General features: G+C 38.4%; 1 protein-coding gene across 1 annotated transcript; it reads left to right on the top strand.

The window, feature by feature from the left end:
* The first annotated feature begins 297 nt into the window (after positions 1 to 297).
* On the top strand, positions 298 to 18,724 carry LOC123517729. The gene is made up of 16 exons (XM_045278135.1): positions 298 to 487; positions 1,787 to 1,860; positions 3,693 to 8,801; positions 8,995 to 9,306; positions 9,846 to 10,043; positions 10,436 to 10,528; positions 10,645 to 11,388; positions 14,581 to 14,808; positions 14,961 to 15,175; positions 15,280 to 15,534; positions 15,828 to 15,909; positions 16,128 to 16,424; positions 16,511 to 16,822; positions 16,940 to 17,140; positions 17,340 to 17,414; positions 17,611 to 18,724. Exons 2-16 carry the CDS (start codon positions 1,831 to 1,833, stop codon positions 18,382 to 18,384), a joined length of 8,925 nt encoding a protein of 2,974 aa, XP_045134070.1. The 5' UTR covers positions 298 to 487; positions 1,787 to 1,830; the 3' UTR covers positions 18,385 to 18,724.
* The last annotated feature ends 26 nt before the right edge of the window (positions 18,725 to 18,750 follow it).

The following is an 18,750-nucleotide window of genomic DNA, read 5'->3' as shown; positions in this document are numbered from 1 at the left end:
TTAAACAACTTCGGGACGGAAAACTTCAAATACTTTCATATACTGTCTGATAGACCCAAAATATCATTTCCTTTATAACAAAAGAAAATTCTATAAGTTCATATTCATAATGAAAAAAAAAAAAAAATTAAGCATGTACATTAACGAATAATTAACAGTAGGTAACAACACGATTGCTCTAGTTTTACTCAGTATGTTCACCATCGGAGAGACAGGTAGAGGGTGTGACGTCTGCGTTGGCAGGCTGGTGCAGGCAGGTGGCTGTATCTCGGGTGCCTGTCTCAGCGTGTTGAGCGTGTGGGAGATACGTGGGGGGACAGGCACGGGGAGCGGCCGCTATTACCTTGCATGGCCAGCCGTCGCTCCTGTCAGTGTTGTGTTAACGCTCGCACCGACAAGAGCTAGTGCACTGCAGTCTGTGCTCGCGTCTGCTGAACTCAAAGCATATTATTTCCAGAGAACTTTTAATTCTTTAAGTTTTTAATCGGTACGTACGTGCGCAGATGTGTGTTACTGAGCGTGAATGTGTATTCAAATCTCTCTGAGTTACAAGTGTGATAAACGCTGAAAACATGAATTTCAATATTTGAAAATTAACTTGTACACATTGTAAAATGACATAGTGTACCTACTGTCTGGTTGTTCCGGAATCCCTTCGTGAGATCAAAGGAGGCAGTGCTGCTCAGCACTGACATCATTCCCAGAATTCACCTTGACTCACATCATCTGCCACCCAGCCAGACCAGCCACCACAACCAGGCGCGCTCAATGGACCGATAGTGAGCGCTGTGTAGTTAACTCATATAAACACCTGTGATGAGAGCAGTGTGTATTTAGTGTGTAGGAAACTTTCATTTATTTTTTCTATGTTGCAGTACAGTAAAAGAATGTAAGATAACAGTGGAAGGTCGATTGGCTGGATAGAAAAAAAAAGTGTTGTGGTGCCACGGCCCGCTCTTCATCATCTCAGTGCTTCTCTATAATGTTACGGACAGCCTTTGAATGAAGAAATCGGCGTTCGTCTTGTAAGAGTGAAACGTTCTTTGCAAAGTCGATAAAGATTGCCCGCTTAACATGTAATGAACGAGTAATTAGAAAACTGGTGTAAATATGTAAAATAATATTTGAAAGTAAAACGATTTCCCAAATTGAAACTTCGTTGACTCCTCGTGTCTCCTGTTTGTGCCTTTCTGTGCCGCAACGGACCACAATCATCTTTTGGAAACGTATTCAGAAGACTTCTTTGTAAGATGATTATTAATCTTAGTATTGATCTTTATAACAATTGATGGAAATTTACAAGTTTATGGTATGACATGGGACTTGGGCAGAGTGTTCAGGCTTACGGCATGTCACCTGAGACTTTAACGAAACATACAAGAGAGAGAGAGAGAGAGAGAGAGAGAGAGAGAGAGAGAGAGAGAGAGAGAGAGAGAGAGAGAGAGAGAGAGAGATGCAGCTGACTAGATATACTGCATGAACTATAATAATTTACATAAAGGATGGAAGGAGTATATATACTTGATTATGAATATTGTGTCTCAGTAGAAACATCATCCTAGATTCCATTGGGCTGAAGTGAAATCAAGCATACGTTCTCCAGTGACATGCAAAGCGAGCAGCCCAAGGTTCTGACATCCCAGGCGTGGCATGGGAGGTCAGGGCCTGAATGAGACGTGGGAGGCCCACACATTTTTTGGTCTTGCCTGCGGGAAGCATTTAAACGTGTAAGGAGTGACCTCCATCTCTAAAACATTATTACGCAATTTTTTTTTCTACATTTCAGGTGCTTTTCGCAAGAAAGCAAAAGCAACTCTACAGGGAAGGAAGATGAACAGACAGCGAGAGGCGGCGGAGCAGGTGCGTCAGTGTGGAGGCGAAAGTGAAAGTTACCGTTAAAATTACTGCTGTATAAACCTTCACCTTGATGACACGTGATCATATCACTTAGTTCTCTTTATTAGTTGTCTGGATGTCTATTCGATTGATTTTTTTTCTTGCTCATCAGCTTCGGGGCTCACCAGCATACATGCCCATGAAGGTGTGCTAGTCAGATATCACTAACATTTAACACACGTAGTTATATTAAGCAGTTATGTAGACATAAAAAATAAAAGAAATCTGGGGTAAATATTTGAAGTATGCGGAGAGGTGAATTAGTATCATAAGGGAGTATGGGAAGAGGGCAATGCATGCTCACTGTTATTACTAAATAAAGTTCGTTCAAAACAAACATATAAGAAAAATTCTTATTGACAAATTATGAATATATATATATATATATATATATATATATATATATATATATATATATATATATATATATATATATATATATATATATATATATATATATATATATATATATATATATATATATATATATATATATATATATATATATATATATATATATATATATATATATATATATATATATATATATATATATATATATATATATATATATATATATATATATATATATATATATATATATATATATATATATATATATATATATATATATATATATATATATATATATATATATATATATATATATATATATATATATATATATATATATATATATATATATATATATATATATATATATATATATATATATATATATATATATATATATATATATATATATATATATATATATATATATATATATATATATATATATATATATATATATATATATATATATATATATATATATATATATATATATATATATATATATATATATATATATATATATATATATATATATATATATATATATATATATATATATATATATATATATATATATATATATATATATATATATATATATATATATATATATATATATATATATATATATATATATATATATATATATATATATATATATATATATATATATATATATATATATATATATATATATATATATATATATATATATATATATATATATATATATATATATATATATATATATATATATATATATATATATATATATATATATATATATATATATATATATATATATATATATATATATATATATATATATATATATATATATATATATATATATATATATATATATATATATATATATATATATATATATATATATATATATATATATATATATATATATATATATATATATATATATATATATATATATATATATATATATATATATATATATATATATATATATATATATATATATATATATATATATATATATATATATATATATATATATATATATATATATATATATATATATATATATATATATATATATATATATATATATATATATATATATATATATATATATATATATATATATATATATATATATATATATATATATATATATATATATATATATATATATATATATATATATATATATATATATATATATATATATATATATATATATATATATATATATATATATATATATATAATATTTTTTTTTGTGGATATGACAGATGACAACAGGAGATATGTCATAATAATTCTTAAAAATCTTATAAAGATATTTTATTAGTGACAGTTCTAAAGTAGTACATGTGATTCACCTTTCTTTTGTAATTAGTTGCTTCACGCATTTTGATATACAGCAATGAGTTGGTCTTGACATTTCCCTTTTATTTCAGGTGAGTGTAATAGAAGACATACCTGACAACACTACTGAGGGGCAAGTGGATGGGGGCAAGGAGGAAGGCAACGAAGACTGGTCCCGGAGTCCGATGCAAGGGGAGAAGGTTCAGCCAAACGGAAACGTTTGGTCGTGGAGCCCATACCAGTCTGGCATGTCTAGTCACCACCTCCATAGTGGATGGTCGTGGAGCCCCATAACGAGTGTTCAACACAAAAATTGTGGCAGATGGTCGTGGAGTCCATCACAACTGAAAATCTTGCCTTACGCCACCCAAGAGCAATCTGAATCTGATGTTCAGGGACAGCCTCCGTTAACAGACGTCAACTGCTGGCCAGTTTTTATCGATACATACCGACCGAAACGGAAAAGAACCAGGAAAAGAAGAAGGTCTAAGAAATTTGGGCCATACCGCTATAAAAGAGAGGGAAACTGGAAAACACTGACATGTGTTACAGGGCCAACTCAAAGTACAGAATCACAAGTTTCCCCAAATACAAAACAGTGCGATTCCTATTCATGTGTCTCCAAAATGACACTCTCAGCTTCCCAAACACAAAGGGTGTCAAGCATTTGTCCCCAAAGAGAAATCAACAATCCCTGCCTTCGGTCTACTGGTGTTGATGAAGTGCTGGGAAGAAGTACATCTCCTGCTCAAGAATCAAAAGCAGAAAGAAACATTACATCCAGTTTGCAGAATAGTAATGAAATGTCATCAAAAAGCTCCCTATCTGTGTCAGAAACTAGTAGAATGAACGAACATCCTGGAGTGTGGCAAAAAAGTGTAATTGATACGCAGAAAAAGAGTGAAGAACAAACATTACCATCCATTTTTCAAGTGGATGAAGAGCAAAAACTGATAAATAATTCTTTTCTGAATTATGAACACAATAAATCAGAGGGAATACGAAACAAAGCTAATACATCTGTCTCCAAAATGGAAGAAAAAAGTGGAACGCTTCAGAAAATTTCACTGCCACAGTCTGAAGAAGATAGAATGAATGACGTAGATGCAATCAGTTCATCAAAGTATAATGCTGATCAAGCAGAAAACCTGCACGCAAGTACTTTAGAAACTGATAAAGTAAACAACTTGCCTAGAACTTTGACATCTCAATCAAAAATTGCTGCAGCGGACGTCAGTACAGTACAGGTAAATGATTCACCCTTGCCACATGATTCTGTGGAAATTATCGAAATGCATGAAAATAGATTACGCCATACGTTCACTCCTGCCTTAGATGAATTTGAAGAGAAGAAAGTTCTCGAAACGGTTGAAAAGAGGCAGACATACGAATCTGAAATGGAGGGGTTTAAGGAAACTAAATCCTCATTACCTGAAGTGGAAAAAGGAAATATACCACAATCACAAAACTTTTCTCCATCATATGAAACAGATAAAAGGAATTCCTCTATAACTGACGGAAATAACCTTTTTAACAAAATAACAAACACGATTAATAACAAAAAAACTGAACTTTTGTGTTCAGACGACAGAGGTGCTGAGGAAAAAAATCACAGCCTCTCTCAGATTGAATTCAATAATTCGCGGCAAATATGCAACTCACGCAGTCCATCCCCAGTTGACAAACTTATCAGCGGTGGACTTAAGTATTCTCTTTCTTTTGAATTGTTGGACATGCCAGGAGGAATGGCCATAAACACAGACAGTTCAAGGATATGCAAGCAGGTGCAATCTTCCACAACTGGCTTGTCTGATGATCCCTCCTCTCAACACTCAACATCAATATCTCCTAATGAGGAAAATGCAAATCAGGTGTATTCCAGTGATTCATATCCAGGAAGCTTTTCCTCAGTGAACTGCGATAACTTAAAACACAGGGCATCATTGCTGAATGAAAAAAAATCTTCCACCACTTTCTCTGGATGTTCTTCAGTGAAAGAAGATTCACTAGTACTAGATGGTGCAGTGGAGAATATCAATATGAAATCATGCCAGGCCAAAGAGGCTGCAAATGCTATGATAGATTGTGAAAATGAATCAAGTCATTCTCTTATTCCGGAAAACAAGTGTTTGGAAAATTCTATCAACAATAAAACAGAAGAGAATAAGGAAAAACAAAATATTTTATCAGTTAACAAAAATACCAGTGAACCCAAATGTACTCTGACAAGGACACGTACACTGACCCTTCCATATACTGAGACAGAAAAATTCAGCAGTGTGTCCATAAGTGGTACTAAATCTACAATTTCAGAATACAAGAGATTCGAGTATGGAAAAACTGAAGACTGCAAGTCACTCATTGAAGAGCTTGAATTAATTTCCAAGAAAAGCAGTTCTTCATCAGCAAGTAATGAAAAAAACCTAAGTGTCTTGCAGAAAGATCTTCCTTCGCCATTAAGATCTGTAGATAGTTGTCATGTAAAATCTCAATGTAGTCTTTTGACAAATAAGGACAATGGTTCAGATTTGGAAGCTGACAACTCAGAAGCAACTTCATTGTTGCAGAAGAATATGACATCTACCTTGGATTCAGATTCTGTCATTGCAGAGACAGAGGGATTCTCTGCAAGTCCTCAGAATGAAGTGAAATATTCTACAATGGAATTCATGTCTACAGAACCAAAGAGTCCGTCCACTACCAAGGGATTTTCACCTCGTGGATCAAAGAGTTTGTCTCCTGCTGAGAAACGTTCATCTTGTAAATCTAGGAGTTCATCCCCTGATGAAAGATCTGTACCTTGTGAATCAAACAGTTCATTCCCTGCTCAAGGACCTTGGGGATCTAACAGTCCATCCGTGGCCAAGGGAGTTTCACCCAAGAGATCCCTTGCTAAAGGACCTTTACTTGAGGAAACCAGGAATCCATTCCTTGCCGAGACACTTACAGAAACAGTATCCAGTTCATCTCTTATTGAGGGACCTTTACCTTGTGGATCGAAGAGTCCATCGTCTGTCAAGGCATCTTCACCTCAGGGATCTAGGAGCCCATCATCTATTGAGGGATCTTCATCATGGAGATCCAAAAGTGCACCTGGTGAAGGATCTTTGCTTTGGAAATCCAGGAGTCCATCCCTTGCTGAAGACTTTTCACCTCGAAGGTCCAGGAGTTCATACCCTGCCAAGGAAATTTCACTTTGGGAATCTAGGAGTCCATTCCTTCTTGTGGAGGGATTTTCACCTCGAGGTTCTAGAAGTCCATCTCATGCTGAGGGACTTTCACCTCGGGGATCTAGAAGTCCAACCCCTGCTGAGGGACTTTTGCCTCGGGGATCTAGAAGTCCATCCCCTGCTGAGGGACTTTCGCCTCAGGGATCTAGAAGTCCATCCCCTGCTGAGGGATTTTTGCCTCGGGGATCTAGAAGTCCATCCCCTGCTGAGGGACTTTTGCCTCAGGGAACTAGAAGTCCATCCCCTGCTGAGGGACTTTCGCCTCAGGGATCTAGAAGTCCATCCCCTGCTGAGGGATTTTTGCCTCGGGGATCTAGAAGTCCATCCCCTGCTGAGGGACTTTTGCCTCAGGGATCTAGAAGTCCATCCCCTGTTGAGGGACTTTTGCCTCAGGGAACTAGAAGTCCATCCCCTACTGAGGGACTTTCGCCTCAGGGATCTAGAAGTCCATCCCCTGCTGAGGGATTTTTGCCTCGGGGATCTAGAAGTCCATCCCCTGCTGAGGGACTTTTGCCTCGGGGATCTAGAAGTCCATCCCTTGCTGAGGGACTTTTATTTCATGAATTCAGAAATCCATTCCCTGATAAAATTCTTTTGCCTCAGGAACCCAAGAGCTTATCCCCGGCTGAAGGACTCTCACTGTCTAGGAATTCATCCTCGGTTGAGGGACCAACACCTCAAGGATCAAAGAGTCCATCCCATGCTCAGGGATTTTCACCTAGGAAATCTAGGAGTCCATCCCCTGCCACAGAATCTTTCCTTATGGATTCTAGGGGTCCATCCCCAGTCGAGGGATTTTCACCTAAGGAATATAAGAGTCCATCCCTTGCCAAGGAATCTCTTCCTATGGAACCTAGAAGTCCATCCTCCGTCAAGGGATCTTCAAATAAGGAATTTAGAAGTTCATCCCCAGTCAAGGGAACTTCCCATAAGGAATCTAGGAACCCATCTCCTAGTGAACGACTTTCACCATGGGGATCCAAGATTTTATCTCCTGCACTTTGGGGATCTAAGAGTCCACTTCCTGCCAAGGGACCTTCAAATAGAGTATCAAAGAGTTCATCAACTGTTAAGGTGGCCATACTTGGTAGATCACGGAGTCTATCTCCTGTTAAGGAATCTTCACTTCAGGAATCAAAGAGGCAATCCCTCCTCAAAGAATCTTCGCATCAGAGGTGCATGAGTACAATGCCTGATGAAAGACCTTCACTTCAGAGATCCAGGAGTTCATCTCCTGCTGGGAAACTTTCACTAAGAGTATCCAGAAGTTTATCCCTTACTGAGGGACAAATAACTCAGGGTTCAAAGAGTCTATCGCATATTGAGAAACTTTCAACTTGGGGATCCAAGAGTCCCCCCCTTACCGAGGAGCCTTCATTTCAGAGGTCCAGGAGTCCATCCCCTATCAAAGAACTTTCAATAACAATGTCTAAAAGTTTAACCACTAATGAGGGACCTTCATTAGTAGGACCTAGGAATCCATATTTGCCCGACTTCAAAAGTCTCCAGTTGGTAGACAACAGGGCCATCACTTTGCATTCTAAAGATAAAGCTAGCAATGTCTGGTGTAAAGTATCATCTTCTCAATACTTTCACCCAAATGATAAGACACGAACACCACCTCCTCAAAGTGAAACAGTGAATATACAAGTGGATATAACATGTACTGTGGAAGCAGGTGGTTTCCAGGAAGTTACCGCCACTACTCCACCATCAGGTGTGAAGAGGAAACATAGTGAATGTTCGGTAGAGGAAATAACTATTGATAATTCTCAACAACGGAAAAAAATTGCAACTGATCCAACAGAAACTCTAAATGCTATATTAAGAAAAATCCATGGAAAATCAATTCTAGAATTCTCAACTTCACACAAAACTGCATGTCGCAAGAGTATAGTCACCCGCGCTGTGACAAGAAGATTGGCTCACCGCTCACCAAATCACGATCTTCATCATGTGGCTAGTGCAAGGGTACGAATTCATTATTATTTACACTTTCAGGCTTTCATCATCAACACACAATGAAAATAAAATTTCAAGCTGTAGTAGAATTTTGTTAAAATTCTTATTGCATCAGCATTCCCTCCCTAGATAAGCATAGACGGGAAAGTAAAGAGTTGGTTTTACATTAACTATATTTTGATGTGTCATGTATCTGTTTCAGATGGAAATATTCGAGGCTGTAGAGTCAGGAGACTTCGAGAAAGTGCAGGAATTGATGCAAGACACTGGTCCTGCAGTCAGGCGGAAAGACACTCATTGTACACTCCTTCATGAAGCAGTGAATCACCGACAAGTGGATATGGTGCTTTTTTTCCTCAAGTATATAAGTCCCAATGTTGTGAACAAGGAAGGCAGTACACCAGGGCACTTGGCGGCCAGGAAGGGTTATACTCAGATTCTCAGGCTTTTGTTGGCTGACTCTGAAGTGGATCCTAACAAACGGGACCTTTTTAACAACACCTACAAAAATTGGGTAAGTTTTGATATTATTTATCCTAATCAAATTCTAAACATAGCAATCCTTTCCTTCAAGATTTCATGGATTCTTTTAACAATGCTAATATGATTTTTTTTAATTGTAAAAAAAATATAATCTTAATCCTAATCATAACATCATTATGGGATTTGAAATATTATATCTGTATAATGATGACGATGAAGGTGGCGGTAGTAGTAGTAGTAGTAGTAGTAGTAGTAGTAGTAGTAGTAGTAGTAGTAGTAGTAGTAGTAGTAGTAGTAGTAGTAGTAGTAGTAGTAGTAGTAGTAGTAGTAGTAGTAGTAGTAGTAGTAGTAGTAGTAGTAGTAGTAGTAATAGTAGTAGTAGTAGTAGTAGTAGTAGTAGTAGTAGTAGTAGTAGTAATAATAATAATAATAATAATAATAATAATAATAATAATAATAATAATAATAATAATAATAATAATAATAATAATAATAATTATAATGATAAATTCTATTAAGATGGCTTCAGTATTAAGTCGTTGAAATTAAGATAAGATGTTCCCTTACCAGCTGACACTGCCGCTACTGGAAGCAGTGGTAGGGGACAACCGCGCAAGAATCCAGGAATTACTTCGTCTTGGCGCGGATCCAGACCACTCTGCAAAACCTCCAGACGATTGGTTTGCAGACAGAAACATGGAAATCACCACTGCACGTCAGTTAGCACATGCACTGCAACGAGATAATGTACTACCCTTATTCAAAAGAGTGAGTACACTGACAATGAAAATGACTTAAAACACTTGCATGATGGTGATCTGCAAGTAATGTTTCGCTTTAAATCTTAAGGCAAAAAAAAAAAAAAAAAAAAAAAAAAAAAAATGAAACCTGAATATTTGTGCGCAGGCATATGCTACGAGTATTTTCTGTTTGAAATGGTCAGTTTGGTTTAGAGGGAGTGCACAGCTCCTCATTAATGTCTGATGAAAGAAGCTTCAGTTATTTTGAGCTTACATATTTATCTGAGATGATAAAGCATTGGTAAAGAAGCATTTCTTAACTAATACGGACGATTTAGTGTTCAACTAAATTTGTGTTTAATTAAGAAGTTCCTCTGAATAGCTCATTTACAAAACTGTATTAACTTTTTTCCACTACAGAAATCTGTTGAAGATGATCTTAAAAGTGTGGAGGATGACGATGTGAACAAGGCATTGCCAGAACTGCTGTTTCCAAAGAAAATCAATGACATGGTGAGCAATGAAAAAAAAAATGATATAAACCAAACTGTCAAAACATGATGTTTATGGTACAAGACAATACTCATTAGGTTTTAATACATTCAAAATGTGAATGTTTCATTTTTCAGGATAATGAATTCATGCAGCTGGTAGATACGTCCGTAGCAGTGGCCCGTGGGCCAGACGTGTACAGGATGGACGCAACTCTTCGAGGCTACGTCTGCATCCTCAGTTATGGCTCCTTCCACGACCGTCCAGACCTTCACCTGCAAGGCTCGCAGACAGACGCCCACAATCTGGCTAACACGTTCAGTAAGATGGGCTACAGAGGTCATGCCCACTTCTCCCTCACGGCTGGCCAAACGCGGCAGCAGCTGGCCAAGGTCAGAGACATGGAGCTGCTGAAAAGAGCTGGGTGTGCTGTATTCATCATTTCCAGCCATGGAGAGCCTCGCCGTCACTTTCTTACCAGCGACATGCAGACCATCGACATTCAATGGGTGTTGGACTTCTTTAAGGACTCTCAGTGCCCTTACTTGAAGAACAAACCCAAGCTGTTCATCTGGGACTTGTGTCGTGGCCACCAAGAGCAAGAGAGCGGCCGAGGAAAGACTCATAGAGAGTTATGTGGCCGAGTGGATGAGCCGCTGCGGGACGTGATGTGCCTCGACTCAAGTAGTGGAGGCTTCACCTGGCACGCCTTCTCCGAGGAGGGCACTCCCTTCATCGGGGCTCTGTGCAGCGTCGTGGCGCGCCACGCTGCCACCAAGGAGCTCATTGAGCTGTATCGGGAGTTTTTGAAGGAGTATGCCACTGCAGCTCCAGATGCGGTTCCACAGCTCACTAATTATGGCTTCAATAAGAAGTTTTATATTTAACTACAACAATTAATTACTTCTTTATAGTTTTCTGGATTAAGCTAACATATCATAAAGACCTTCATATCTTTTATTTGAAGTTTGAACATATAAATGTTTTTTTTTCTTTTTTTCCTGATTATATGTAGCTGCTTACAAAAATATTATAGAGCTCTTTTACAATGCATATAATAGTAATCATGCATACCTGGCTACAATGTGCAATGCTTCTTTACATTAAATAATGATATAACGTATTTACGTCCCAGAAGATGAGATATGTTGTGTAAGCCATGTCAAGAGATGTACAATGTTATTAGTGATAAAATATATGTATTGGTGCCTTATCTTGTAATTTTTCTTTCATATTGTTGATCAACAGCTACAAAAACTTATAGAATATCGTGTTTAGTATACCATTCAATATACCGATTTTGAGGAAGAGTACGTCTTTGGCAGTAAAAATCATCAAAATATCTCCATGAGGAGCCCTTGTGAGAGAGAGAGAGAGAGAGAGAGAGAGAGAGAGAGAGAGAGAGAGAGAGAGAGATATATATATATATATATATATATATATATATATATATATATATATATATATATATATATATATATATATATATATATATATATATAGTCACCGACCATGACGGATGTCCACCCCTGACCTGATATGTGCGCGAGGAGGTACATACGTTGTCATCATACAAGCATCGTTGTTGACCACCAGAGCAGCTAGCTACTTCATGTCAAAATTTTACGACAGAATGATATCGAATTCCACTGTTAAGAATTAAATAACAGCAAAACACCCTTTATTAAGGAATAGTTTCATAACACACAATATAATATTGGGTGTAACACGAGACTGCAGATACTGCCAGACCAAAAATACAGCTTATTCTAAGTAGAAAGCGTAAAAAGCTAAGTGGGGCTGATTTCCCAGCCAGAGAAAGCACTATCATAAGTTGTCATTAGAAGCGTACAAAACACTTCATCAGTAGTCTCATAACATAATATTATATATAGGACATTTGAGACTCTGAGTACCCCTGATTCGCACGATAAGGAAGTATCCTACACCTTCAGTTTCAAAGTAAATACTGCAAATTTCACGTTTCCTTTGGTTATGTAGAAAAAGGAATGACTCGCGCTGTTCCAGGTAAATTTTCACTATTAACCAATTTATTGGACACTTTTGCACTCGATAGCAGGCTTAAGTGGCGGAGCGGACATGAGCATCATCCCCCCTCTGCTCAATTTTATTTAAGCCTTATAAGAGGCAAATTTTGAAAAAAGTAAAAATTTTCAGATATGGAAATTACAACTAGTTTTTTTTTTTATTACAATTTCTTTCCTTAAACATTTGATTCTCTGAGATATAGTACTTAACAAATCTGTGATCACACATTTTTTATTTAGGTCTTATACAATTTTTGGCAAAATTTTGAAATTGTCACAATTTTCAAATAAGATAAACTGTAATATGGCTGGAATACGCCTGTAACGTTACAACATCATACTTGTACGTGTTTATAAAGAACCTGATAAACTATTTTAGCGCAATCTTGGCAGTAAGCAATACTTCACGAGTCGTATTCTTCCATCACAGAATGTGTTATCAAAGAAAAGAAACCCGAAATCTTCAAAATGGTTTGAAAGAGAGGAGTGTTTCTGAGCATGACACCTCTGCGTCATTGTCATTGACTACTGCAGTATACACATAATTACAGGGGCGTCGGTGATGAGAGGCCGTGGAGGAAGTGGACAGTGCTTCAATGGAAATAAGAAATGAATCGCCAAAATTGTGTTTTAAAAATAAGGAGGCCACTGCGAGAGGTGTGCTGAATTGACGCTCAAAGGGGTCATCGTGAAAGATTTTGATTAAATCTTCCCAAAAAGACCAAGCTAATGCGTATCTGCAATGTGTGCAAGTCTTAAAAGTGTTGAAATAAAGCAACGTGTGCGTCTACCATTTCAGTGCTTGAACATTCACACACACACACACACACACACACACACACACACACACACACACACAGATATATATATATATATATATATATATATATATATATATATATATATATATATATATATATATATATATATATATATATATAAACTTTTGAAACTGATCAAACAAGTAATACGCACAAAACAGCAACAAGTCAAAATGATGAAAACTAACCTTATTCTGAATAGCTTGTGTTCAGAAAATTAACAACCTTCATTAATTAATGAAAAAAAAAGTATTTGTTTCGAAGTTCTTAGAGAGAGAGAGAGAGAGAGAGAGAGAGAGAGAGAGAGAGAGAGAGAGAGAGAGCGGGCGCTACGTCACAGTCAGCCCGCAGAAACATGTTAAGAGCATGTGTTGCAGCCACAAGTTTGAGCATGTGAGATAGCCCCGATAGCTCCGCCTCCTCTCCGTAGTCTGCTGTTGCTTATATAGCGACGCTTGGCAGCCTCTCCTGGCAGTCTGATTCGCGTTGTGACAGCACAACACGACGAGACGGTGGAAGCAACTAGTTTCAGTAAACTTACTGACTACCTTTCACGTCAGTAACTACTGCATTACGGCGCGTTCCTGCGGTTAAATCCTCTTCACCTCTACAGTGTGTTAGCCACAGGTCAGCAGCTGCTCACCTTATAAAGGACACAAACAGTGAAGTAACGTGTGCAATCTCACCGCAACAATTCTTTATATATAATATAATAGCGAACCTATGACACTACTCCTCTTCCAACTACATTATTGAAAGTTCTGCTTGAAAGACATTAAAAAAAAAAGTTGAGAGAGAGAGAGAGAGAGAGAGAGAGAGAGAGAGAGAGAGAGAGAGAGAGAGAGAGAGAGAGAGAGAGAGAGTGGCGATGGGGTGACTAAAGTGAATTATGCTGCACTTCAGGTAAAGATGGAACGTTTTTCCATTGCAGGTCGTCGAGACAGTCTGCACATTAAGCACTGGACATGAGTAAGGTAAGTCACTGATGCTTACGTGTATTCGTAATTCATGGAAACACTATTAAAATACCATCATGATGTATCAGTTCTCTAAGGCAGGAATACGAGGATATAGTTACAACTCTTAACTCGTATTAAAATGATAAATAAAATACATCCGTCATGTAAATCTGAATATCACAATTAGTATTGCACGACTACACACTCGGAGTTTGCCGTATTTGACACTGTTGTTGTTGATTCAGGTCCAGTGTAAGGGTGTGGACGCCACCAAAGAGACCAGGACTCGAATGAGAGAACACTTAATGGCTGATACAATCCACAATCCACTCGAGGTGACACGGTACTTCCGTCACCTGGTGAACTGCGTACAGGATCCACCCTTTGAGGAAATCTGCCAGGAAATTGAGAGCGCGGGTTGTGTCCCAAAGTTTATACATATTTTGCAGAAGGATAGCTGCTTGGAGGTGCAGGTGAGTCAGTATTGCTTGCCGCGGGGATAGCTAAGGATTTTCATCAAAGGGATGGTGGTGAACTCTTGAGAATTCAATGGTATTAGATGCATTGGCAAAAACCAGAATATCCCGCATTAAGCCTGTGACACGTTATTCTTATGTCGTTGCAGAAAGAGGCGGCGTGGGTGCTGGGTAATATATCAGGCGGCGATGACAAAATTTGTAAGGCTGTGTTTGATGCCGGCGTCGTGGCTCCTATGATCAGTCTTATAAACTGCGACAACTCCGAGATTAGAGAATTGGCAGCTCACTGTCTGGCAAACATCGTCACGTTGCCAGGTGTCTTTGAGCAGATTGCCCAAAATGTCTTCAAGCCTCTGTTGTCGTGAGTACAAATTTTCACACGATGTATGATGATCATTTAATGCTTAGGTGTCCCTCAACTTAAACATAATTATTAGATGATTTCATATAACATTTGTGAAACAGGTTGCTCGCGAAGGATGAAGTGCTGCCAAACGCTTCTGCTCTTCTACGGAATTTATGTGGGTGCAGGAATCCATACCCACCTCTGAGTACTCTGAGGCCCTGCCTACCCACGCTGATCCACCTCGTCTGGAATAACAACGTCTCAGTGTCGGACGACGCCTGCAATGTTCTTGCCCATCTCATCAGGATCCACAGGTTCCGCCTCAGTCCCAGCTTCGACTCTTCATTCTTTACTGAATTTCACAAACTTCTGAAGTACGTAGCCTCGTCCTCAGTGTAGAGAAAATACTTTGAAAATGACAAGTCACCTTGAAACAAATATTAGCTATGCTCCAAAAGATGGATATAGCATCATAAAAGCAGTTTCATTAATTTCAGATTATGGATACAATAGATAGAAGTATTATATGCTATAATGATAATAACAGTAATAATAACAATAATAATAATAATTATTATTATTGTTATTATAATAGTAATAATAATAATAATAATAATAATAATTATTATTATCATTAGAATTTCTTTCTTTATTATTTTTTTTTCAGAATGAATCCTGACAGAAAATCATTTAGCAATCTTGGTCGAGCAATCACGCAGGTATCACTGGCCCCGTCTTCTCCTCGGCAGGTAATCCATTATTCTAACATATAGACGAAACTTTCACTGTTGTTGAGTTAATCTTTCTGCGTTGTGTGTGTGTTATGTGTGTGTTTACGTGCACTACGCACGTCCATGCATATGAGTAAACAAACGTTCGAGCGAGCGCGCGCGCGCACACACACACACACACACACACACCGAAGTTTATGATAATATGAGTTATCACCTTTTTCTCTGCCTTTTAGGACAATGAAAGCTGGAGATCAACGAACGGGACACATCACACGTCACAAAGCAATTCGACGCCCACGTCACCACAGTGCAACGCGAAACCAAGTGGTACTACATCTGGTGCCTTTGGGAGGCGGAGGACACGCAGCGCTTCCCCCGATTGTGTGTCCACGAGGACCACGCCAAAGAGAGCCAAAATCATTGCTGTTGCTGTCTGCCCCTCACCAACAAAGCCGAGGACAAGAGCTTTTTCAAAAAGATTTGTCAACACAGCTCCGAACCACTCAACTTCCTATATTTCACAAAATAAGGTTTGTACATGCGATTGGATGCTTCTTTGATGACAATCACAATGATTATTCCTATGCATTTATTACTGGTAACTTGTTTCTTGCAGGATGAATTATTTCGTGCAGTAGCAGAGGGAGAGTTGGAACGCGTGGAGCAGCTTGTGCACCACACTGGTCCGTGCCTAACAAAAGGTGGAAGGGAATGCACTCTGCTACACGTAGCCGCAGAAAATAACCAACCATCCATTGTCCTGTTCCTCCTGCAGTTCATCAGCCCTAATGTTGTGAACCGTGACGGCCACACTCCAGCTCACCTGGCTGCCATGAAAGGTCACACTCAGGTGTTGCACATCCTACTCAGTGATCCACATATAAATCCTGACAAACGTGATCCCACTGGCAACACATACACACATTGGGTACGTTCTGGTACTGACTAAAATAACAAGATACCTTATTTGATAATAATTCTTTAAATCAAAGTTTAACGAAATAATGATCATCTTGAATTATACACAATCACCTGTGCTGTTCAGCTCGTCGATCATCTGTTGGATGCTGTTCTGAAAGAGGACGTAGCAAGAGTCCGTTCCTTGCTAAGCGTTGGAGCTGATGTTGACCAGCCGGTGCGGGGTACGACAGGTGGGGCGCTGGCCCGTGAACTTAACATCACCTCATTTCGCCATCTAGCGCGCGTCATTCAACACGACTCCATACACCGAATGATTGACGCCGAGGTAAGTCTTAATATGTCATCGTCATTCTAACTTAGAAAAAAAGAAAAAGAAAAGAAAAAAAAGAAAAGGAGTAGAACTAAACATTGCAAGCTAATATATACTACTAATACATACATGAGCGAAGAACGAACACGAGACATGAAGGACACATTCTTGATGATAGATTCCGTGATAACTAATAAGAAAACTTGTATTTCAGCGTCGAACGTCAACGGAGCGTAAAGCAGAAGCTTGCCCTGCCACACAAAACTCCACTCCCTTTAATCGCATACCAGTGAGTAGCGAGTGAAATATTGATCAGAATTTGCTGGTGCCTTTTTCTTGTTGACAAAAGTAAATTGGAAGCATATCACGTCAATGTCATATAAACGAAGGAAATAGGTGCATTATATTTCAATGTGAAAATCACGCATATGTGCTTCATTAAAAATAGACTCAGTTGTATACAGTGTAACCTTTACCCTGAACAGGCCGGAACTCTCGCCTTGCCTGCATGCTTGTCCCCATCGATGACCCGCGGGACAGACGTGTACAGGATGGATGCAACTCCTCGAGGCTACGTCTGCATCCTCAGCTATGGCTCCTTCCACGACCGTCCAGACCTTCACCTGCAAGGCTCGCAGACAGACGCCCACAATCTGGCTAACACGTTCAGTAAGATGGGCTACAGAGGTCATGCCCACTTCTCCCTCACGGCTGGCCAAACGCGGCAGCAGCTGGCCAAGGTCAGAGACATGGAGCTGCTGAAAAGAGCTGGGTGTGCTGTATTCATCATTTCCAGCCATGGAGAGCCTCGTCGTCACTTTCTTACCAGCGACATGCAGACCATCGACATTCAATGGGTGTTGGACTTCTTTAAGGACTCTCAGTGCCCTTACTTGAAGAACAAACCCAAGCTGTTCATCTGGGACTTGTGTCGTGGCCACCAAGAGCAAGAGAGCGGCCGAGGAAAGACTCATGGAGAGTTATGTGGCCGAGTGGATGAGCCGCTGCGGGACGTGATGTGCCTCGACTCAAGTAGTGGAGGCTTCACCTGGCACGCCTTCTCCGAGGAGGGCACTCCCTTCATCGGGGCTCTGTGCAGCGTCGTGGCGCGCCACGCTGCCACCAAGGAGCTCATTGAGCTGTATCGGGAGTTTTTGAAGGAGTATGCCACTGCAGCTCCAGATGCGGTTCCACAGCTCACTAATTATGGCTTCAATAAGAAGTTCTTCTTTAATCCAACTAAATATTTTTCTTTATAAGCAGGTTTTTTCATATAATAAGGCATCTATAATTTTGGCTGTATACAGTATGTACTGACTAAAACTTCAATAGTTCTAAATAAAGTTCGTTAACATTTTCTCCTTTTATGCCAACAAGAAACAGGCTAAGTTTTTGTAGGTTATGGTTCACTTGTTTTTTGCCTATAACCACGCAGAGTAAAGTTGCCAAACAGATTTTAATCTTAATTTACTTAACGTAATAATTATTGTCTTTTTCCATGTATATTACGATAGCAGGAGACACTCACTCTGTCAAGAGTTGTAAAGAATATCACTGGGAACCTCTCAACAGGTTGATATAATATGAGAACAAAACAATAAATGTTACGTGAGAGTGCACAGCCA

The sequence above is a fragment of the Portunus trituberculatus genome, chromosome 42 (genome assembly GCF_017591435.1).
Source record: "Portunus trituberculatus isolate SZX2019 chromosome 42, ASM1759143v1, whole genome shotgun sequence".
Classification (NCBI taxonomy): Eukaryota; Metazoa; Arthropoda; class Malacostraca; order Decapoda; family Portunidae; genus Portunus; species Portunus trituberculatus.
The sequence above is the reverse complement of the archived record's forward strand: the minus strand, read 5'-3'. Positions and strand labels throughout refer to the sequence as shown.

Excerpts from the sequence above, each read along its gene's own strand:
- LOC123517729 (XM_045278135.1), top strand. The coding sequence starts at position 1,831 with ATGAACAGACAGCGAGAGGCGGCGGAGCAG. Across the intron at positions 15,910-16,127 it reads CCCCGTCTTCTCCTCGGCAG|GACAATGAAAGCTGGAGATC; the intron begins GTAATCCATTAT and ends TCTGCCTTTTAG. Across the intron at positions 16,425-16,510 it reads CCTATATTTCACAAAATAAG|GATGAATTATTTCGTGCAGT; the intron begins GTTTGTACATGC and ends TGTTTCTTGCAG.